The sequence below is a fragment of the Polyodon spathula genome, chromosome 16 (assembly GCF_017654505.1).
Source record: "Polyodon spathula isolate WHYD16114869_AA chromosome 16, ASM1765450v1, whole genome shotgun sequence".
NCBI classification, from domain to species: domain Eukaryota; kingdom Metazoa; phylum Chordata; class Actinopteri; order Acipenseriformes; family Polyodontidae; genus Polyodon; species Polyodon spathula.
The window spans coordinates 6,213,712-6,237,059 of record NC_054549.1 but is presented as its reverse complement, the minus strand read 5'-3'; the positions used below and the strand labels follow the sequence as shown (position 1 = coordinate 6,237,059).

The 23,348-nt window shown below is 40.8% G+C and overlaps 1 protein-coding gene across 4 annotated transcripts; it reads right to left on the bottom strand.

Moving 5' to 3' along the window:
• Positions 1-1,351: 1,351 nt before the first annotated feature.
• Positions 1,352-23,093, bottom strand: LOC121329115 (SPRY domain-containing SOCS box protein 1-like). Of its 4 annotated transcripts, none has more exons than XM_041274473.1 (3): positions 22,868-23,093; positions 8,590-9,422; positions 1,352-3,083 (listed from the first exon to the last, which is right to left on the bottom strand). In XM_041274473.1, the coding sequence occupies exons 2-3, from the start codon at positions 9,281-9,283 to the stop codon at positions 2,956-2,958; spliced, it is 822 nt and encodes a 273-aa protein (XP_041130407.1). In that variant the 5' UTR covers positions 9,284-9,422; positions 22,868-23,093; the 3' UTR covers positions 1,352-2,955. The 4 variants fall into 4 exon arrangements, with proteins under 4 accessions (XP_041130407.1, XP_041130410.1, XP_041130409.1 ...); XM_041274476.1 differs by lacking the exon at positions 22,868-23,093 and adding an exon at positions 21,639-21,702; XM_041274475.1 differs by lacking the exon at positions 22,868-23,093 and adding an exon at positions 20,290-20,546.
• Between the last annotated feature and the right edge of the window lie 255 nt (positions 23,094-23,348).

The window sequence follows — 23,348 nt, the reverse complement described above, 5'->3', positions numbered from 1 at the left end:
TAATGGATTTGACCTTAAATCAGGCCAGTAAAAGGATTACAAAAGCAATACATTACGTAAATCTACACAGCTAGAAACCACACCTCGGAAGAGCTCACCTTGTCTCCACACTCAGGGACACCAATAACTGTGCCACCATTTTGAATAGCCAGGTTTAGCCCGTCAGTTTTGGGGTGTTCTGGTTGGGCATGTATGGTAAATCGAATGAGCAGCTCCTAGACATGTTACATGGTAAATAATAAAAGTAATGATTTAATTTATAAAAAAAAAAAAAAAAAAAAAAACACACACTACACAAGCTGGAGCACCCCATCTTTGGAAATGTACTGAACTCTATAAAAGGATTTCTCCTGTTACAGATTCATTCTCCAATTGCAGCAGGTCATTACCTGCACCATCATGTGCTTTTAACCAATACCGATGGATTTCAACTTCAGATTGATTGATTATTTGTTCACTCTGCTACCACAGCGTTTTTGTGTCTGTAGAAAGCAAGCCGTAAACTTGATAGTGTGGGGGGAGGCCATTGTCAAGTCTTCAAATGGCTGTATATAGAATAGTGCTGGGAATCTAGCATTGTTTTCCCCAACACACATCCGCCCCTTTCACAATTTAATAAAAACACAAAAAGATACATTCCGCCCACATATGAAAAGGGGTTTTCAATACTGCCTGTAATGGGATTACACAGCAATAATTTGGTACGAGTCAACACAATGTTACCATTTCTGTGTAGTCATGAGAAATTAAATCTGTCTGCAACCTCATGCAAAGCTTAGTGTTAATATTGCACAGTTCTTTCAGAACATGTCCCAGCGTTGCCCTTACACAATACCGTACATTCTGGAATTGTTAAATACCTTATTCTGCTGCAGTCACCTGGAAAGCATTACAGAGCCTTCTATCTCAATACAGAACAATGCATGAACGGCTTCTACACTGAGATTTTAGGATCAGAATTCAAAGCCGAAAAAAAATAAAATCAATTCGTTTGCAACATTACTTTTCGCAATGTAGCAAAGTCACTGCTTGAGCAACTTAAACGCCTCATTTGGTTAAAGAATTGAACACTTTACAATAAGAAATTTACCGTCTACCATTTCCCTTGTTCTCTCATTCCCCCAATATACTACCCTACAAAATCTAGTTTAGGAGTTCATTAAACGAACCTTACAGTACACCAGCTTTGCATTATATTACGCGTCCCCATTTCAGAATAGATTTGGGGGAACCATAACTGCAGACTCTGAATACTCTGTAGATTAAGAGCAGCCCATTCCAACTTCCCCCCTGCCTTATAATAAACTCCCATTGCATCAATACATTTCCACTTCATTGACGGAGTCCGGTGTTAACTTAATAAACTTTATTAGGTAGTTACAAACATTATCTACAGCATATAATAAAAAGGAAATTAAAAGATCCAACTGTACAGGCCTGGAAAATGAGTAACACAGATTAAAGACCCAGAAAATCAGGACTGTGTACAAGCGTCACAACCGGACAAACATGGAGGATTCACAGTGGTGACAATACAACAAAAGATACATACAAAGATCATGTGTGCAACTTAATCACCTGTTCCCTGGGACAGTTAATTAAAAAGGTCTGCAGGACAGTAATAAGTTTGTTTTTTGGACCCAAGAATCAAATTTCTTGTCGCTGAACCATTCTGGACCCTTGCAGAAAGGGTCAGTCTCACTCTGCAGCAGCTGGACATATATAAAACTTAAATCCTTTGTGCCAAAATTAAAAACCTTGCACTTCTTTACAGGCACAGTTAAAAACAAAAAATCAATAGCAAACTCCTTTTCATTTGTTTAAGTGTCATGCCAGAACATCCAAGTGTGCTGGATTCATTTTTAAAATTAAGACAGGGCAGGAGGATTCTTGATTGACGTCTTAGTTGTAGTGTCTACCACACAGGCACCATAAGGAAATAAAAACACCTTGTATTCCAATACAAAGTTGAGCATTGCAGAGCCCTGCAGAATACCTGAATCATGGGACTACTTCCGAGGCATCAACTCCCTGAATGCGACTTCTTTAAACTCGTCAATACAATGCCCTGCCTCAAGTAGAGCTTGCATATTGCAAGAGCCAACATGGCGCTGTGGGTGACCCAATGAGCAAAACAATATTCATTTTGAGTAGCTCCTTTTCCAGTCTTTCCATTGGTGTTCATGCCCCTAGAATTAGTCAGACTGGGAGTTTCATACAACCTGGAAGAAATTCCTCAACTATTTTTGGAGTTCCACGCAACACAAAACAATAAGCAGAACTACCTGGAAAAAACTTTCTGGAACTAGAGCATGTGTTCGAAAAGTTAAATTTGCAGGACAAGTAGGCTTTCTAAAAGCTCTAATCGGCTAAAGTACCTGGTTTTAAAAAAAAAAAAAACAGGGAGGCATCCCTACCATTCGAGAATGCATCGACCCTTAAAATAGCAAAACCATATTGATAGACGCTAACCAACTACTCATTGACAGGAATCCACAAAAACACTGCCAACTGTCCACCTGGTTTCTCGCTGGATTGAGAAAATGACACCCCACAAATAAAACTAGCCCTATTTAAAAAGGTGATAAAATGTACCCCCCACCCCCAAAACTGGAATCTTAGCAAGCCATTTCTCAGTTACAAACAGACATGGATGCCATCATCGTTCTGTTTTCAAGCTCCACAGCAGTTAACTGTCAAGCCCAAATTTGTTTAAAAAAAAAAGATCCACGTTTGAGCAAGCCACAATAAGAACTAAAATACAAGACGACAAGGAAAAGTAGCAGTTCGAGTGGCGTTTGTGGCAACGAATGTCCATTGAGCAAATAAATAGGCTGAAGAGGTGGGAAGTCACCAAGGACCTGGTTAAAAGACGACAAGCAAACCATAGAGGGACAGCGGCTTCTGGTGCCCGTCTCCCGCACAGCCCAGCTGGTTCTACCACAGGCACTCCAATCATTGGTAGAGTAGATAGTTCTTAAGGGACGCTGGCAAGGGGAGTGCATGGATTTCATTCAAGCGTTCCTTCCCCAGGGCGACCCGCACCGAACGACGAGAGAGGTCCAGCAGTGGCAGAGGTTCAGCTGCAAGAAGAGAGAGAGCAAGGGTGAGTTAAACGAGAGAATGGGTTTTAGGCTTGCTAATAAGGCAGTGATCTCAGTACAACTTTTGTTGTTCTCTCAAAATGCAGGGTTGGGCTAAGTAACCACGAGAGAGAAGCATAGCTGGTAGCTTGATCGAGAGTACTCTATACTTTGGGTCAAGGATAGTGCTCCTTTTTAAAAAAAGTACAGCAATTAACAGTTAATGGGTTCCTAATACAAGAAAAATCAGGCTGCAATCGTTCAAAACCTTTTAAAATTTGAAGTAGCAGCATTTCACAATGCCTTGAATTGATATACACAACACTGCACCAGTCTAGAAGGATGCTACAGGCAAGCAAAATGTCAAAGCTTTCAACTGAAAACAGCGATATAAGCTTCCAGCATTTACTAAGATAGGGATCACAAAAGTACAAAGTTGTGCTTCAGATAAAAGAAGGTTTGATAGAGAATGGCACCATTTTGGTCATGGTCTTTCTAGGTCAGTGTTAATTTATGCACATAAATCCTCACAGCCTCAACCTCGTTGCAGCACAGTTGAATAACCCGTTTATCATTTCTGTTAAACCAAGTGGAATGGCCCTCCAGGACTGATTGGACCCCACCTCCCAAAAAGGTGCTAGTGGCAGTTTCAAAATACTAAGACTATGCATCATACACTTTGTTCATTATGGGATTAACCATTATTCGCCTGGATATGTGCACATCAGCCTTGGAATTAAAGAGAACATCTGCCAGTGGACCGAGACTGTAAAGCTCCAATTTCACACAGCTGAACAATCCTGCAGGTTTATGGTTTCTACTGCCTTCAAATATCAAAACACCTGACTCCGGAATGTACTGTACCATTACACTTCCACTAGATGCATCCCCCCTCCCCCACATACAGCATCACTACAGTGTAATTGCTAGTAACTGCCCATCTTACTATCGTGAATCTGACAAACTTCTGGCCACTTACTAGACACTAAGCCTTTGTTAGGTTTTCAAAACACCATTAAATAGGAAATGTGCTGATAAAAATCACCAGCCAGCCAAGTGTTCATGACACATCTGATCTTACTACAGTGACAGGATTGAATTTACCACATCGTTGTGTCTTTGCCGTTTGTCCCTTGAAGCAATGTCACGTTACTCAATTGACAGTACGGAGATGAATCCGATATACAGACCTTGTACTACACTAGAGAACCAATGCTGAAATAAAGGGGTTGGGATGCTCGGGAAAGTACAATAATTTCAGTGCAATATATCCCAAGGCACGCAAAGAGATAACAAGCAAGGGGGCATTACACATTCTTTGGTAAAATGTTTGCCTGATATTTTGGGAGTCTCAACAGGTGCTCAGTTTGTTCCTGTTGAAATTGTCGATGGTTACTGGTTTGCCAAACTAATTGATGGATGCACCGTTTCCAATGTTCAGTACTTCTACTTCGAGTACAGGCATTAGCCCACTTCTGGAATAATCACAACTCTACACAGTACTACAGTCAAGTCCGCTCCAACAAAAGTGCATCAATGACTGTTGCAGGCAGCATTACAATGGGTTCACAGCCTTTAAGTACTGTGTGCTCAACCTTCATGATAAGGGAAGCCTGCCAGGGATCAGAACTCCCACTCAGTGCTGCACTATGTAAACAGTGAAAGCCTTCAGGTTTGCTGTGCAATTGTAGCAGCGATAACCCTTTTCCAAAGTTGCCTGTTAATGGGCTGCTGAGGTAATCAAAGCCAAAAGTAACATCCTAGAACATTCAGCTCAATCACCCACCTTTCCCTCTTCTTCAGAAGAACTGTATCTAAAATGTAATCTTAGAGCAATGCACACATCTGACTCTGGAATATACTGTAGTATCAATACAGGTTAGAAAACTTCAGTTACGCAGCACCCCACAAGCACTTTGCCATAAATAATTCTCATCAGTAGCTCCGGTCAAGGTTAATTATTTATTGAGCTCTTGGGGTTGTAAATAAACCTGTTAAATATTCATTAAATGCAAAATGCCAGTTATCTTCTAAACCAGCAAACTGTGTAAATAGAAGGCATCTATTTGTAGTGTTTGCTTTGCTCACTTTAAACCTTTACACCCCAGGAGAAATGTGTCTTGTCAAGTTAAATCAACATGCAGTGTATTATACCCAATATCTACATTGAGAGCCATTAACAGTAAGTATGTCTTTGAAAAGATCTTTGGATTACTTAAGACAGCAATTACATTTCTTAAATGTTACAAGAACTGTAGTCACTGCCAAATCTCATTTAGAAGCAGCATTTCATTTGTAATTTTATAGCACATAACAAATGCTCTCAGTTTGGCACTTGCATTGAACAGAATGGAATATTCAAAAGCTGGAGCAATGCATTCAAATGGTTTACCATGCATGAACTTAGCAGCATATCTGTTAAACTATCACAAGGTTTCAGACAGAAAACGCTCAAAGCTTGATATTCCACCTAATGTTCCTTCAGCGTAAAGATAACCATGGTATTTTGTAATGCTTTGGGTTCGCACACCACTGGCCTTGCAAAATGGTTTAATACACTTTTGGAAGACGCCGACTTTTAAAGAGTTCAATCCAACAGGAACGCTAAAGAGTGGGACAAGCAAAGGCTCCAGCTTTCCCCAGAAACAGCAATCAATATTGTTTTTAAAAAAATCCATAGCCAAGGGCACAAACAGAACACAGCCCTCCCCAGCCAATAAACTAAACTACATGATAACTCAATATACAGCAAGTGCTTGACATGTTAAAACGGCAAAAAATCCTTGTTTAAAACAGGAGGAGACGCAGGTTGATTAACCAAAATGTTCCAAAAGCAAAGTTCAAGAAATACCATTCATTGCATTCCAGTATTTGTACTGAAACTGGTAGTGGAAGCCAATTTCAATGTTTCTATAAAATAAAACAAAAAATAGTTTAGAAAACTTAAAAAAAAAAAAAAAAAAGAGTGCTTTGGTTAGTGTTGTATGCACAAACAGGACCACTGTTCACAGTAGTGTGCTTTCATTTATTTTCAATCTTCAGTTAAGCTTGCTATATGAATGTGCAACAGCACCTCCAACCCAGGGTCTCAAACCAGGTTCCTGGAGGGGCTGCAGTATCTTGAGGCTTTCATTCCAGCTGTACTCTCAATTACTTCTGTTGGTCCAAATTTGATTACATGGGACACAATTAAGCACTTCTCTCCAGGACTCAATGTTTCATAGTAGTGTACCATGAATCAAGTGCTTTTTAAAAAATCAACTGTATAAAACAAACAAAAAAAAATGACCCATTAGATCAATTCTGTTAATTGAGAAGTTAAGGACTGGAGTTTGAGACCCCTGCCACCCAACCTAAAACAGGCCAGCCCATGTTCACAGCCTCTCAGCTCACCCCTGGAGTTCTCTATAGAGCGGGAGAGAGATTGGTAGGGACGTTTTCAGAATACCAATATTTCCCAATTACAGGCGTTATAATTCAGTGTTTAAAAATAGGATTAGCTTTTACATGACCATGCATCATAAAACACGGCATTGTAAGATGTTAAACATTGTATTAATTGTGACCATTTTACAATGTTCTTGTTATAGTACGGAGGAATAAATCCTTTATTCTCTCCCCACTAATCTCACACACCAGCAAAGGCCTTGTCTGTCTGGGGAAACAATACAAGATCTGGTTACTTGGAAGCAAGTACCCTTTAAACGCGGGTGGAAGACTCCGGTTTGAGGTGCCATTTCCCCTATACAGAGCAGATTGGGGCATAGCTGTTAAAACACCATCACCCCCAACATGCAGGTTCCCACAGACAAGGTGTCGGGCTTTGGCTTGTATTTAAACCCATGTACTCTTGACCCTCTCATCAAGCTCACCTGACTGCGCTGAAGGGTCCACCAGGGTTAAACCTACAGTAACGTTTCAAGATTGTTTGTTTGTATGTGGCTACGTTCTGAACTGTGTATCATTTGTTTTACCTCCGTTCCAGAATTCAACTATTGAAAAACCAAGGACTAGAATTTTGAGAAATAAAAAAGAACCTACTAAATCTGACACCCTGCAACCCACAACAAGCATAACCTAGCCTGTTGGTTACACCTTATCCTTACATACACCCAACCCAAATCTATTTAAAAAAAAGGAGGTCACAGCACAATGCTAGGCTTTGTTAATATTGATTGCAACAAGTAATCCTAAAAGCTGTGGTTGGCACAGTTATTTACATCCAAACAAGATTGAAGAGCTCTCTCTATGGCAAAGGCGGATATTTGTTAATCACAGTAAAACAGGTATGTCATTTCTCTTTAAAAACTACTGGGTGCTGGCTTTCTATATAGAAATGACATCATCCTGAGTGCCACACCCTAAAAATCACCTTTCTTGGTTACAAACAAATGGGTTGGATCTTGGTGGCACCAAGTAATCATTAAAAAATAATTCTCAAACAAAAACACACCATTTCAAGCTGTACAGGTGAGCACCAAACCAATTTAGTTTCTCCCCTCCAGACAAAGCCTCAATTACTGTACAGCGTTAAAAAGGGTTCAAGTACAAAAGACCCGACCTAACCTGCCACAAAAAAAAAAAAAAAAAAAAAAAAGGGGAAATTCTACCAAACCCTATTGTGAAACACCTGGGTCAAAGTGTACAAGGTTGCTAAGCACATATTCCTTGAAACTAGCGCCCCAGGCTGATAATGCAAACTATTTCACAACCCTTACCCAATATCAAGTAGAATTCCAAACTCATTTAAAGCTATATGCCATGTTTATGCTGCTGCTTTTTTACATGCTTTGCAAGCAGTTTATTTAAACCATACCTTTAATGCTTGAAAAAGTCTAGAAGAGTAGGATTTTAAAATGCTGTGTATTTGCTTCTACACCAATTATCTTCTGAATTTAAATCTGCTTTTTCTACTGCACATCACATCAAGAAACTGAATTAGCCAGAGCAGCACCCTTTAGATTACAGAGCATCATACACTGGTAATCCAATTAAGAAAGCTCCTTTAAAAGTTCCATTTAGCCACTTCAGCCCTTGAAAGACTATGGGCAGGGGACCACAAAGTGTGTGTGTGTGTGTGTGTGGTAACAGACTTTGCAAAACTGGATACAAATTCAACCCAAGCACAGCTGCACCAGACAGACCACAAGGCCCTACCCAGTGATGAGCAAGCAGTGTGCCCAAGGTCAGCAGTTTAGTTAGAGGTTCCTTTCTGTAAAGGATTCTCAGATTTAATACAGTAATCTAAAGTCAGAAGCTATCTGGTGCCTGAAGCATGCACTGGAGAACACAATGTACAGGATAAAAAAAAAAGTCTAATGCCACAAACGGAAAAGTATAAATGTCTCCCCCTTAAGCGGAAAACAGTGTTGGAATTTACTTTAAATCGTGTTGCAGTTTGTACTTCCATCTGATGTAATGCAGGCCCTTGCTAGCAGATGGAATGACCACCCCTGGAAATGTATTTGCACACGATTCAGTCAGAGCAATGCTCCCAAATACTTACGATCAAGTCCATTTATGTAGCGAATTCGGATTTCACAGTGACCCCAGACAGCACTTACTACAGGGTGGAGTTTTTTACCCTTCAGTCCCGCAAAAGCAACTCCTAAATACTGTCCATCCACAATAAAACTGAGCGTCCCCTCGTCCATGTCCAACACCACCAACAAGGAATCTGGTACAATGAAGGTCTCGTCAGGTTCCAGGAAAGCTGGGTACGTTTTACACGGTTGATTCTTGCCGTCGTGGCACAGTTTGTTCCTCCCGAGATCCCAGCCCCAGGATTCGTGGTTATTCCCGACTAGTGCCGTGTATCCTACCGAATGCAAAGGAGCTTCCGACGTTGCAACTCCCACTACCGCATGCGTGCCTCTCTGTCGCATTGCCCAGCAGATCTCCCACACGTGAAGTCCTCTGGTGTATCCTACTTTACCTCTGATCCCATCTGTGCTCTGCGCCACCGGATGCCGGTGAAATATTAACGGGTTTTCCTCTTTTACAAAGATGTTTAAGGAGCGATCGTCATTGTTCCACGAGTGCAGCAGCTGCACCGAGTGAGGAACAGGCGGCATGTCTAAAAGCATGTCCAATCGTGCAGGCTTGGTGTAGTCGAGAGCCTGCAGCTCAAGCTTGAGCGGTCTGAAAGCCGGGTCCCTCATATCGACGGTCTTAATCCCTCCTGGAACTTTCTGCCCCATGTTCAAGCTGCCCACTTCTCCCCTATAAAAGCCAGTAACTCCGCCTCCACCACCTTATCCTCCAAATCAGTTGGTGGGTGTCAGCAAGTTCTATGCAGGTTGCTATGACACTGGGTCAAAGAGGGGGCCAGTCAATCACCTAAAGAGAGATTGTAGAGAGAAAAAACAAAAATGCTAGTTAATTATTAGATAACCAACCTTTACCCTGTTAACAGCATTTTATTGTACATCTAGACCTTAACCAGGACTAGATGTACAATAAAATGCTATTAACTGTCAATCAATATGTATGCCACTGGAATTCCAACCTAGGTTCACAAGATAAGACAACACTAAAAAAGAAAGTGTTATACACATACAGTAGTTGTGGGGTGGATTATTAAAAGGTTACTACAGGTAAAAACAGAAAGCAAATTAAATCCTGGACAGCAGCTGTACAATCACAAGTCTATTTTCCTATTAATTATCCTGTTAAGAAAAGGATTGTGAAGGGGCGTTTGGAATTCTAGACAGGAGCGCCGTGCATCCAGTGAAGAGAGCAGCTGTTAACTCTATGCTCCGCTTGACGTAGCCATCAATGCAGCACCTGGACTGCTTCAGTTCAGTTTCAGTGAATTTGGGTTCAGAACACACACGACCATTTCCTTTAAAAAGGCCTCGTCTAGTCTGAGGAGAATAGGAAAAGCAATATTAAATGTCTGGCCGGAAACAAAAAGGGGAGGGGGGAAATCAGCTGCATCCTTTTAAAAGGAAACCATAACTGGCAAAGTTTGGCTGGCAGTCCAAAGTGGTACAAGCCAAGAAATCTCAGCATTTCAGGACAGGCAAGTCTCTGCAAGCATGTCAGTATCTTAACTAGGATCTATCTTAAGCTTTTGGGGGAAAAAAAACAAAAAAACAGGAGCATTAGCGAGTTGGAGATTAAAAGCATACAATGTTTATGACCTACTTCAAATCAAATATTAAAATTTGCTGCACTAATCTGTACAGAGCAAATGCTTCTGCACTGAAATGACCTTGGCAGCATCGGTTTTGAAGCAATCTCCTTTCTACAGATCCAGATTGTTTACCATACCTCAGCTGAAAAAGGATAGACTAGTCCGCTCTCTTGTTGCTTGCACAAGAAAAGTTTCTGCACACAGGTACCCAAAAGATCAAAAAACCACATGAAAGCCTTTCACAGGCAGAAGGGACCACCTGCACAAAACATGTCTGAAATAACCTCCTTCAGAACCGTTCCTTTTCTCCTACTCCGACAGTACACGCAGGAAAGAAACCAGACATCCACAACTGCTGTAGAAAAAACAGGACAGTCACTTAGTTTCCAGAGGCAGATACAGCCCAGGAGGAGCTTGTAGTGCAGAACGCTTGAGACTGAATTCTGGTAAAACAATGACACTCCTGCAGTGTACATTCAATACCAGACAGGAGCTCTTCACATTGTGGATCAGGGTTCAGAGTTTCCAGTGCTATATTCCTGTTACACAGAGTCACCAAGACAAGGAAAGCCCTACAAAAATGTGAGCAATAAATAACCGACACATCATAAAACTGCATGCAACAATCTCCACTTAAAAGTAATAGAATCATTGGGCACCAAAGTTGCTCAGGTCAGGTATAAGGAAAACATTGCACTTATATAGCACCTTAAGACCAGGTCCTCTCAAAACACTCATCATATTTAACACTAAGGGTGTAACCTTCAGGAAATGTACCAGGAAATACATTTTTCAAACCAGACAGGTTTTCCAAACTAGTTTTAAAACAGGAACAGATCCTGCTCATCTGCCCAACGGTGGTAGGGAATTCCAAAGATGAAGTACAAGAACGTCCTTTCACCCTGGTATGCATTTTTAAATTGTTCAAGTCACATCAACTGCCATGCTGTGAGCACAGTATACAGCCAGGGATTGGATGGGAGATAATTCAGCGAGATACAAATGGAGCAAAAGCAAAGAACGCCTTTTTAAAAAAAAAAAATTGGATGTCAATTCATTCTAAAAATCATACCAGAAATCTATGCACCAAAAGTATTTCTGGCATTTTGAGTAATCTGAACATGAGAAAGTGATCAGGATCAGCAATTCAAGAACAGCAAAACCAAACCAACCTCTGAAAACAAAATTTAAAACTTCTATTTTGCAAGTTTCCCCACCACACTCTAAAGTGATCAGGAAGAACATGGCATTCTGGGTTACCAACAGGCTACTGAACCTTCCAGACAGCCACACATTCCTCCAGCCTTAACTCCTTGCAGTTAGTTAATGCACCCGTTCCAGACAAACTGGTTGTCACACAAGTCAACAACCTCCACAAAAAGGATTTGTTAATGCATACCAGACACCAGCACAGTTCAAAGGGTGGGGGTGTGTCAGAGTTCAGTGCCTCTTCCGTTACTCAAGGAACGGAAGCATTAAAAGTAAAAAGCAGCAGTCAGTGTATTCTTAAAACCGCATTGTTTTCAAAATTAGCCATGTGTTCAAATACTCCAACTTGGTGGAGTATGTTTCACCTTACTTGTATGCAAGTCACTTAATTTACACAGGCAGAAAGAAATGAATACTTATTACTGCCCAACAGGAAGCAATACCTAAAAATCAGTTATTAGGCAACGGCTATGAACATGGCAGTCTGGTTACATTTTATACAGATAATGTCTCAAACTACTGGGTCATGTAGGATGACTCTAAAAAGCAGATTCAAAAGTTTTCACTCTGTACCAACACTGCCTTTTAAAAAATTCTGCACGGAACCAAAAGACAATATCTGAAGCATTACCTTGAAATAGGCAGAATGAACCAAGTGTCTCTAAGAAAATTAACTTATTTGCAGTGGGTAATTAACATAAGGCAAGGATTATGAGAAGGCCAATTGAAAAATTAGTGCTTCATTTTATTCTTAAATAGCACACCCTCCCCCAGCTTCAGGAACCACACAAACCAAGCACCATACGTCTAGGAAATTAAGCTTTTACCAAAATGTTGCAGAGTCAAATTGATTTGCTCTAGTTCAGTTTCAGACACACCTGGTCAACCAGATAAAGCATTTTACACCTCCATAGTCAGAGAATTCCCCCGCTCCCTCGCACCACTATAGAAAGTGGTTTGCACCAAGAACGAAAAATCTAAACTACACTTGGTGAAACTCACCTACTGACTAGACCGGTTAAATGACTCCTCTCTCCTTGGCAACACTGCCCAGCAAGTCAATCAGTGGTTGTCAGGATAAAGTCACCAATGTTTTGTTTTAGTGCAAGCTTGCACAGACAGTTAAAGTAAATGACATAATAAAGTACTGTAAACCACCAAGCCCTTAATCTAGCAGACTGCAAACCATAGCGACAATTGTCATGCCCTCAGCCAGGGATCTGTAGTTGCAGATTTAATGGAAAAGGAGAAGTGGTGGTTTCCATTTGAACAGCAGAAAACAGAATGCAAAAGTTTAACTGCTTGAGCTAGACAGGATCTTAAATCAGTCTGACCTCCCAATGAGAAGCACTTTGTAAAAATGAATCCAAAAAAGCACAGACAGCAGTTCAGGTCAATTTGTTTCCTTCCCGCTGGTAAGATGTCTGGAAGAGAACACTAGTGCCAGTGTTTCATGTTGTGGTCCCAATTGGGCGCTGTGCAACCTAAACATGCCCCATCTCCTGCCAGGGTAAAGCTTCCGTTATGCTCTGACTGATCTGAAAACTGATCTGAATGGTTCCTGTGTTACACTGGGGGGGAAAAAAAAAAAGTTACAACAATCTGGAGAAACAGCCTGGATTAGAATTCGGTTGCAACTGGCAAATCCAATGCTGCATGCCTGAAACGCAGAATTTCAGCTAACCCACAATAGAACATCTAAAAGCGACCTCCAGAACACTGCTAGACTGAAATATTACATACCCGCCTGGTTTACAGATTCATTCTTGCAGTCCATGCTCCTTAAATCCAGGAACACCAACTATGAACACGACTTAAATCATGCACTTTACAAACATCACCCCACCAAATACATTTGAGCAATTCAATGTATACCGCAACACTTTCACAGCCTTGTGGCAATACAAAACTGTTGTAGTAGAGAAGTTCCACTCTTTTGCAAGAAGTGACAACAACGGATGTCTAGCTACTAATGTAGCAATTAAAAAAAAAAAAAAACAAGCTTACCACTTCTAAAATGATTAATTTAGCCCTATAGGAGTAATTATTCATATGTACTCAATTTATCTTAATGAGAGCCTGTGTGTTTAATACATGCGTTTCCAGAACTAAAGTCTACAGGACTCAAACTTTGACAAACCTATTCAGATTGGCATTTTAATTTCCAGGGATTGAAATTATGCATGCAAATTTGTGCTCTTTTTTTTGACAAAGAGCGAAGACGCTTTATGCAAAAGCTGTTCAACTTCACAATATTCCCCCTCCCTAAGCAAGTAGAAACCAGCAGGTGTGCTTGTCTAACCACTTCTAATGGGAAAGGGTTTAAAACAGCAAGAAAGCCTTGCCACAGCATTGAAGTTAAACAAAAGGGCCCATTACAAAGCCCCGTTTACCCCTTGATCCATCATGCTTTGTTTCCATTGCTTAGCACAGAACACTAAGCATTACTGAAGCTGAAGGGGTTAACATTACCAAGTTTGAAATTCCCCAGATTTAAAAAAATTCATGTCATTGGGTGTTTTTGCAAGAGGACCATGAACCACCAGCTAGAAGGAAAAAATCCACCTCTTAAACACCCCCTTGATTTCACAGCAGAATGTCTGCAGAGGAAGGTGCAGGACATGGAATGTAGCGGGTGAGAAGTTCTGCCACATTTGTGGTTACTGAACTAGGAAAGTCAAATAAATGCATGGAGGTTTAAAACCATGAAGGATCATATTGGGCAAAAAGCTGGCAGACTAATCATTTGTAACCCTTTCGCTGTTGTCTGACGAACAATGCAGAAGTAATCTAGTGCCTGTAAATTAACCTGCCAAAGAATGCAATTGGTGCATGCAAGAATAAAATGGCAAGTCTTTACAAGCAATAAAGCTGTACCTGCTTAGCAAGGGTAATTGACAAAAAAAAAAAAAAAAAAAAAAAAAAAAAAAAAAAAGTTAGGATTACTAAAAGTTTAACCATTTAAAAAAACTGCTTCTAACCTTTAATGGCTACCTCACACAGACAGTAAGCAGTTGCTGATGCTTGTGGTTTAAACGGAGTATCACTGTGCAGCATACCTCTGTGCCCTTAACAGGTTGAGATTACAATACTGTGCATCATGTCCTGTTGTGAAATAGCTATGACTAGCCTTAGAATTTTCCGATTCACCTTGCATGCCACCTGGTAAAAGGTAAAGAATTAACAGGGAGTGCTCCAACATCACATGATGCACCATGTTAAGCTGTGCTCAAATAAGCACGTTTTAAATGAAGTAGATACAAGGAGTCGACTGTGCTTGCCTAATTCTATAGGAATACACGTTTGATTATTTTTAGCAAAGTTATAAAACTATTCCAAAAATGCAGGACATTAACTCCATTACGATTAGGTGAATTTCCACTGCCCATTGCACTAGTATTTAAAATGTAATAGACCGGCTAAGTATGCAGTCTCTGCAATACTAACACACAAACCTGACCACAGCCCGAGAATGACATCACCAGTAACTGAAGCAGCCCCAAAGCCTCTGCGGTCCTGCAATGGGTAAAGCCAGCAGCGTTCCCTTTGCCATCACCAGGGTGGCACATTCTGAGCTCCCTGCATGGCGTGTAGAATGTGGAATCTCAACACCAGTGAGGTCATTCCAAAAGAACATCCAAGCCTGGCAGCAATTTAAAGCATTTGCTGGGCTCCCTTCGGCATGAAATCGGAGCATAGGGAAGAGATTGCATATACCAGTCAAAAGGGAGCAAAAGCTTCCGCCACCTCGGTCCAAACAAATTTTATACGTACTATAGCAGGGCTTTTACAAAAGCCCTGTACATCAGACTGTAGTGGAGACTTCACTGTGCAAATTTAAAAACATCCCACTTCTCTTCCCCCTAGACCAATATTCGTAAAAGCTGCTCTTGTGAGGTATGAATTAAAGTCTTGCTTTGTACATTGTAGGACGTACACCAGAGTCAATATTAGACCACAAACACAGTGCACCTCTGCACCAATTATTCAACTGCTGTGGAAACAGTTTGTTTCTTTTTAAAATGGCCACCCTACGATATCCTGGTTTCATGGCAAAAGAAAAACTACGTTGGGGGGGGGGGGGGGGGGGGGGGACCCACTGGTTCTGAATAGTCATACAATCCAACTGTAGTCATCAAGTTATAGACCCAGTCACATTTATACAAAATCAATTGATGTTCCTTTACAGCCTATTGAAATAGAAAATATTGGCCACAGAATTATAAATTGGATATACTGGATAATTCTGTTCCCAGGATTACCTTTTGGCCCTGAAGCACTGTAGCTGGTTAGGAAAAAAACCCTGCTAAAAGCAGCAGGGAAGACAGCCAACCAAATTGGCTTTCAGAATAAATATCTCGCTAGAGAACTCCCCCCTCCTACCCAAAAACCTGCTCACAAGGAGTCACTGTGGTTTAATAGAAGAACCAGCTGCACCAGTGCAACAAATTCAGTGGAGTTTTATACCAGTGCCTCCCAAAGCCTTCATTAAGTGACACTTCCCCCCTTAAATCCCAGAGCGGCAGTACAGCGGAGGCCTCTGGCACGCAAAGCCACTGGGGTCCCATTCGTATGGAATAAGGAAGCAAGTAATCCAGCTCCAAATGAAGTTTTGAGTTTGACAGGTCCGGTTTCTGGTGAAGTTTCTTCCTGCTAGCTAGACAGGCCAAGAATGTACTGTACTCCCCTTTACAAACCACAGCATATTTAAAGGAAAGTCAGACTTCAATGCCACAAAGTATATGTACATAAAATCTACCACAGCATTTCTCAATCTACCAGCCTTGTGTGTTAACCATCAAGTTGGGATGGTTAGAAGTTACTGTAGAGAAGGATAATTAAAACAGCCAAGTGTTAGTAAAGAACTGCATCAACACCCCACTAACCCATCTTGCCATTGTTGCCCTTGGAGGAGTTGTGCTGTCAAATCTCACACACACACACAGCCATTACTTGCAGGCAGAAAATGTGCACAGCAAGGACACAGATTCAAACAATGCATGTTTGTACTGTATCTGTGCAGAGTTTGAGGGGTAGATCATACCTCGCTAAAATGAAACCTCAATAGGGAAAACACTGCAGGTTTGAGTTAAAGCAAGAAGATTTCAGAAACAGGTTTGCAAGTGAACCCCTGCACTTTCCAATAGCAGCGTGTGCAGAAGCTGGGAGGAAAGTCACTGCAATTAGAATCCCTACTGTATAAACACAGGTCACAAAGATGGGGCTGTGTAGCAGCTACCACAGCAGTACCGAAAAGCAGCTGCATTTATTTAAAAATGCCAGGTTTGGAAAGTGATACAGAGGGAGAATATATATTTAAAGTGAACCACTACTCAAACACAGGTTCAATATAGATACCAGCCTGCCACATCATGAATACCACCTTGGATTCTTTTACACTAATCAAGAGCCATCACCATCATGTGCAGCTTGTTTTTACTGGACCGTAGGAAGTCAATTCAGTTACTTCAACATCAATTCACCCTCGTTCAGTTGACGTCTGGGGAAAAGGAGACTGTTTATTCCTAGATCAGTTGCTACAATAAGCCACAGTTCAACCGGCAAGCCGCATTAAAAACACCCATTATGTAAGTCTATGGGTGAAAAGAGCTACTCACATACAGTACAGCGATTCACACAGGTGCTGCTTAAGACTTGGAGCTAATGTTTGGAAATGGATGTCAGAAATGGATGAACTCCCCAACAGCCTGCATCTGTTCTCTTTCAATCTGAACTAAAAGCATTTTTGTATGATCAAAAAGGTATGTTAATGGTGGCGGGGGGGTGGGGGGATGCTTGCTCTGGGACCACATGCATCTCATGAAAGTTAAATTGTCCGACAAGTTAAACTCAAAGCCAATATTTTTTTTTTTTTTTTTTTTTTTTTTTTTTTTTACACAGGACAGACCTTGTCAATCTGTTAACTCAATGATATGCATTGTTGGCTTTATTAAGCCCAAGCTGTGCCTTCCAACAGCAGTCTGAGACGATCAGTCATCCAGGTTAGCGAGGAAGTGACCCCTCCACTAAGTGGGATCATAATTTTGAATGCCTCTGCATCTATTAGCAGAGTCTGTGTGTGTCAGACAGGCGCACGGATATTTAAATGAACAGCGTTCAGACAGCGCCGACAGATGGTCACGCTGGCACACTCACAAATTAATTCACTATGCCAGCAATTGAGAATCCCGTAAGCAACCTCCCAAAACCAAATTCTGCGTAACCCCGTGTGCACTTCTCACAATTTAAATGACTCTCACCTTCTGGGTCTTTAAGAGAAATAGTTCAAAAAGGCAAGAAGTTACAGTGCGAAACCCCAAAAAGCAAATAACGTATTGTACTGCATGAACATGACCCTCCACACACACACACACAAAAAAAAAAAAAAAAAACATTACTTGTGTCCTTAAGGCACATTAAGGGGTCAGAACCCAGAACGAGACTGATCTTTGTTTAGCATCTGAATCAATACTGTATCCCTGGCCTGGCTCCATGTCTACACATTTAAAATCACCCAGCTGGGAGTTTGATCTCTGAAGACAACCAACAGCAATACCTGCACACAGTGATCTGCTGCAGAGCACGCAACTGAGGCAGAGTGCACCCTTCCTCCACACACAATTCCTGGAAGAGCAGGCCTATATAATAAAAAAAAAAAACCCTCTATAGAAACCGCAACTGTCAGAGCCCTGCCCAAGTACACACAGATCAGTTTAAAAATCTAGAAATATGCTACCTGTTTTGAGTAGTCTGCATAGCCAAAAAGGAAGGTTTATGGGACAAATAGAAAAATATAACTAAGCCTCCCTGAAGGAGAATAAAAGGTTAATGCATGTTGAAGTGTACGGACACACAGTGCACTTTACCAAGTAAATGGAAGACAGTTTTAAAAGCTCCTGCCAAATGCAAATCTCTTCTTTCTACAAATAGCATTTGAGGACATGATGCTGCAAGTCTGACAGACAGCCGAGCAAATACGTTCTTTAGAAGCTACCAACCAGTTCAAAAATCTAAAACAAACCACTGCCTTGTGCTGCTTTCCCCAGAATTCACTTTAGTGCAGTCTACAATAAAAAAAAAAAAAAAAAAAAACCATTACAGAATCCTGGTCAGTTCATACCAACTTTATTTAACCTTGGGTCCCAGTACAGAATGCGCTTCAATCTTGTATGCGGTGCAGCAGCGTGTCAGCATGACACTGCAAACCCTAGGAACCCACAGACACGAGTCAGTCTTTCTGGAGAGACTTAAACAGGGCTAATTCAACAGCACAGCACTCCAGCCAGAAACCTGCTACATGGAAAAACATCCAACACACAGAAGCCTGCTGAACATGTCAAACTATATTTGACTTAACTTCTTAGCCTTTCCGACTGACACAAGATTTAATTTATAGAGCCAAACCATTTTAGTTGTCCAGCACGCCACAGTAGAATTATTGGAAGCACATTTTGGAAACGGCATGCATCACGAACAGACACACATACTGCACCTAGATATTTAGGTCAGCTGGTCAGGTATGAAGCAACCCCATTTGTGACAATCATTTGCAAACAAACCCAAATATCTTTTCCTAAATAAAATAAACAAAAAAAATGAAGCAAACCATATCCTACAGGGTGCTCTCCCCACATCATTTGAAAAAGGTAGATGAAAGTCCAAGCTTCCCTGGAACTTCCACTCAAAACAGCAGCATTCCTTGAACAAGAGCCTGGAAAGCCTTAAAATTGGCAGCACTTTCTACCAGCCAACTGAAATCACACCACCACACTGGTAGGAAAGCCGCCCACATTGCTAATTTCAATTAAAGCGCTGTAGTTCATGGATTTTCTTTGAGCATCAAGTTTAGTTGTTATGAATGTACAAGACACACGATTAATAACTGGACCCTTCCTCCCTTAAATTAATAACACCTGAACTTACACATAAAATAATTTGACCTCAAGGTAAAGCGATACCATCGTTTAGTTTTGTCCACCCCTTCCTCAAATCCCTCCTCCTAAATTGCGGATCTGAGTGAACACAAATCACCTTCATAGAAGTTCCCGGAAGACCAATAATGTCCTTGTGTGGTGCAATTAAAACCACTGTAGAATCTCTGTGCTTGCAGGGTCAGTAAAACAAAGAAAGGACTCTTAACATGAGAAGACTGTGCCTGCTTGACGGTCCTTGGTACCGTCCATATCAGAGCCACAAGTAATGCTGGATGTGTCATTTTAAACCATCAAACCCAGTACAGGCCTGACCCAGTTCAATCTTAAGGACTCACTTGTCAGAGCAGACAGGAGTCAAGTCAGGTTCCAGGTTAGAAAATTCATTAATTTTCATTTGTATAAAACAAAGGGGGTCAGAAAGAATTCTATTCTAGTTTAAAACTTCTTTGGCTGCAGCAGCTTAAATGCTCAGAGTGCATATTTAGAACACACTACCGAGCACGCAATGCCAACTTTGAAATGGCCTGAATATGAAACTGAAAAGTAAAAATACTTCAAAACTGTTATCTGGTTCATTTACTGCCGTGACAGGTTACATTTCCACATGCTAATCGCAGGTGAACAGGCAGGAGGGTGTTCATTTACTCACTACAAGCCTCACATTCACCTTGCCCAGTTCTGAGTGTACAACATTGGAATCCAAAGTCAACATGGTTAGCTCACTTTCCAACTAACAACGTGACAGACACACAGAGAAATACATATTTAATCAAATACTGCTATCACTCATTCCCTTGGGCCAAGATTTAATAAAAACAAACAAAAAAACAAACCATACCTTGACGCAAGAGTCAAAAACATAGCCTATAGTTTAACATTCAATTCCTGAATTACACAGCATTGTATTTTTCTATTAAGAACTTACACATTGGATGCTTACTTTGTTATGCCAGTATTTTGCAAAGCTAGAACACTTGAGAAAGCTCCAGGATTAGCCGATCACCCAGATGGATTAGAAGAGTTTGCCGTGTTTCGAGTAGCATGCCGCTAGATTAAACAAAGCAATTCCCTCCCTAATCCCGATCAACTCCTCAGACATCCGAGGTGAAAATCAAGCAATCAAGAAGGGATGACACGACATCCACTCAGTTTCAATGAACGGCAGCACATCTCTGTAGCACCCGATAAGGGAAACTATACATTTCGAGTGGGAGGGTATTGCTAAATGCTACAGTGACCGCAAAAATAAACAAGTTTCAGGAACCAATTTGGGAGGGGAATAGACGGGGAACTTCAAATTGTGCAATCTCTGTCACTGAAGGGATTATTAAATACAATTTTAAAAGTACAGTACATGATAGATCTGATCAAAATGCAGAAGCTGAGCACAATAACTAAACCAAGAACATGTTAGGTCAGCTCTGTACTCCAAGCTGTACAGTAGCTAATGCATTCAGGGGATTTTGTTCCATAAACCAACACACAAGAATATGGCTGGTCAATTAGTTCATACAGCGATTAGGCACCCAGTGAAAGTTGCAAGGATGTGCATTACTGTTCTAAAGTAACAGTTAGGAACACAAAGCACTGTGGTAAATAGGGAGGAAGGTGGTTACTGAGATCTAGCTACAGGAATGAGAACAGTGAAAGACTAAACCAACAGATATCGGGTAATTTAATAAACATCTAAAACATGCAACAGACTACCCAGTCGCCTTTATATTTACTGAACTAAATGACATTTTCTATGAAAACCCTGGTTCTTAAACTACATTTCAGAAAGAGCAAAGCAAACGAGATGAGAAAATTCTGCCTCCTAGCGGATCTCCCCCTCCCTTCTCACTGGCCACAGTGTTTGGATAAGTTCTCGTTTCTTGCATCAGAAATATTTTATCACTTATAACTGGCGTGTTAAATGCCTCTTCACGGTGCGACCCTGCCAGTCTCGCCTCCAAAAACAGGCTATTTATAGTAGGCAAAAGAAAGCAGGGGGAGAGAATGCCAGCGGCCAAGGGCTCGAAATAAACACTGAGCCTCTCACCCAGACAATGTATATTACAGTAAACTGCCACTGAAGCCAGCCTGTAGCGGATAGAATTGATATTTAAAACGGGACTCAGGAGTGGTCCTCTGCATACGGAAAGGGGGTATTGAAACTACTATACAAAGTTTACGTGTAGTATCTCAACCAGACTTAAAACAAGCAAAAAACACACGTAATTCAAGTTATATGCATTTTGTTAAACCGAAGCTTTGAAAGGATTCTTCAGATACCTGCATCCACTCTCAATTTGTTCTGGCGTCCAGGTAATACTGTGATGTCCTTTATCAATATTAAAGTTCGCGCTGATCCGTGAAGCCATTTGGTTGTTTTCAGTGACCTTTAATAGTAGTATTAATACCGTTAAATTATGCGCACACCGCCTTGATTAAAATACTGAATCAGCTGCTAAACTCGCTGTCAATATGCAAGCCATGCACATTTTAGCAGTAGTTGCAATAGCACAGTCAATCAGACAGGACCCAATGCACCCACCTTAAGTTTAATTGTGTTGGCTATTGCAACGCGATCTATATAGGATGTACTGTAACTGCTTCAAATATACAAACTGAAACTAACCTAACACGATGTAGCGAATGCAGTATCCTGCAACGTTAGGTCACAAGGGTCAAAAAATATTGTTACAGTCATATTAATTGTTACCAGTGGAATAATGACACAAACTAAAGTAACTCTGGTAAAGGTTTCACGTGTTTATTGGTTTGAATGTTGCTTTAATTTTACACAAAGCTCGATTTTATGAAACACGAGGATGTAACGTTGCAATTCGACACGTCTGTTTTTTCAGAACGAAAGTACTTCACGCCAAGCTGCAAACACAAAGCGGATTTCAAAAGACTAAAATAAAAACGACATAAAAAAAAAAAAAACACACGAAACGTTATCCATTTTGAAAAGCGTCCATGCACAACTGTACTCGGTGCTCGATATTGGCGACAGCTTCGTGTGCCTTGTACATTACTAATATATTAAGAGTAGAGCCTCCCTGTTGCTCTCTTTACCTCGGCTGCAAAACACACCACTGTCCCCCCTTAGTTACGACAAGTCAGTCAGAATCAAAAGTAGTAAAATAACCTATTTTAAAAAATGCGCGGTTCTACAGAGAAATTCCAGGATATTCTTAAAGTTATAACCAAGAACAAAAACATATTTTTACGAGACAAGAACAATAGGTGTGGTAAATGGTTTCTTTAAAACGGTAACACACATTACTGTGCGCTTAGTGGTTTTGCAGAGTATAATTCTACACAACTAAAACACCGATACAATTTTCACATTTTTTTTTTTTTTTCTCTCTCCGACTGGGCTAACCCAGTTAGTTTCTCACTGGCTTTGGTGCAAAACCAATCAAATTCTTAAAAAGGTACACACTTAAAAAAAAAAGTGAAAATAAAACAACATTTATATTTCATAATACAAAATAAAGAGCGTTTTACTTCACCTGAATCAACTGAGGGGAGGAAAACAGTAAACGGAAGCAAAAAAAAAAATAAAGATTATTCCCTTGGGTTATTCCCGTGACTGTCCATGACCAGTCCGGGTTTTTTCCCTTTTTTAATTCTATTTCTTTTCAGAATGGATTTGAATTAAGTGAGATGATGACGACGATGGCTGCTGCAACGAGAAAAAGAAACGACGTGCTTCCTTCAGTCACATGGTACAAATAGCTCCCAGCTGCTATCCCGTACCGCCCAACTACCCGCCCAATTACCATATTGTATTGCATGTTACCGAGTTCTTAAAGGTGCATAGATAACCAAACAGAGACCCGGGGTGCACTGTAAAACTCGAGAACGCGTTTGATGTGCTATTCCTTTAAGAGATTAAGAGATTAATTGTGTCTAATCAACACCGACTATTGTCGAGATTGTCCGCTCATCTGATTGCGAAACAAAACTATTCATTGAGTCTGTCCAGTTTCT

What these genes read in the sequence shown, in the direction of transcription:
- LOC121329115 (XM_041274473.1), bottom strand. Translation starts at nt 9,283, where the DNA reads ATGGGGCAGAAAGTTCCAGGAGGGATTAAGACCGTCGATATGAGGGAC. An exon ending in CTACATAAATGGACTTGATC is followed by an intron (nt 3,084 to 8,589) that starts GTAAGTATTTGG and finishes CTCTTCTTGCAG; the next exon opens with CTGAACCTCTGCCACTGCTG.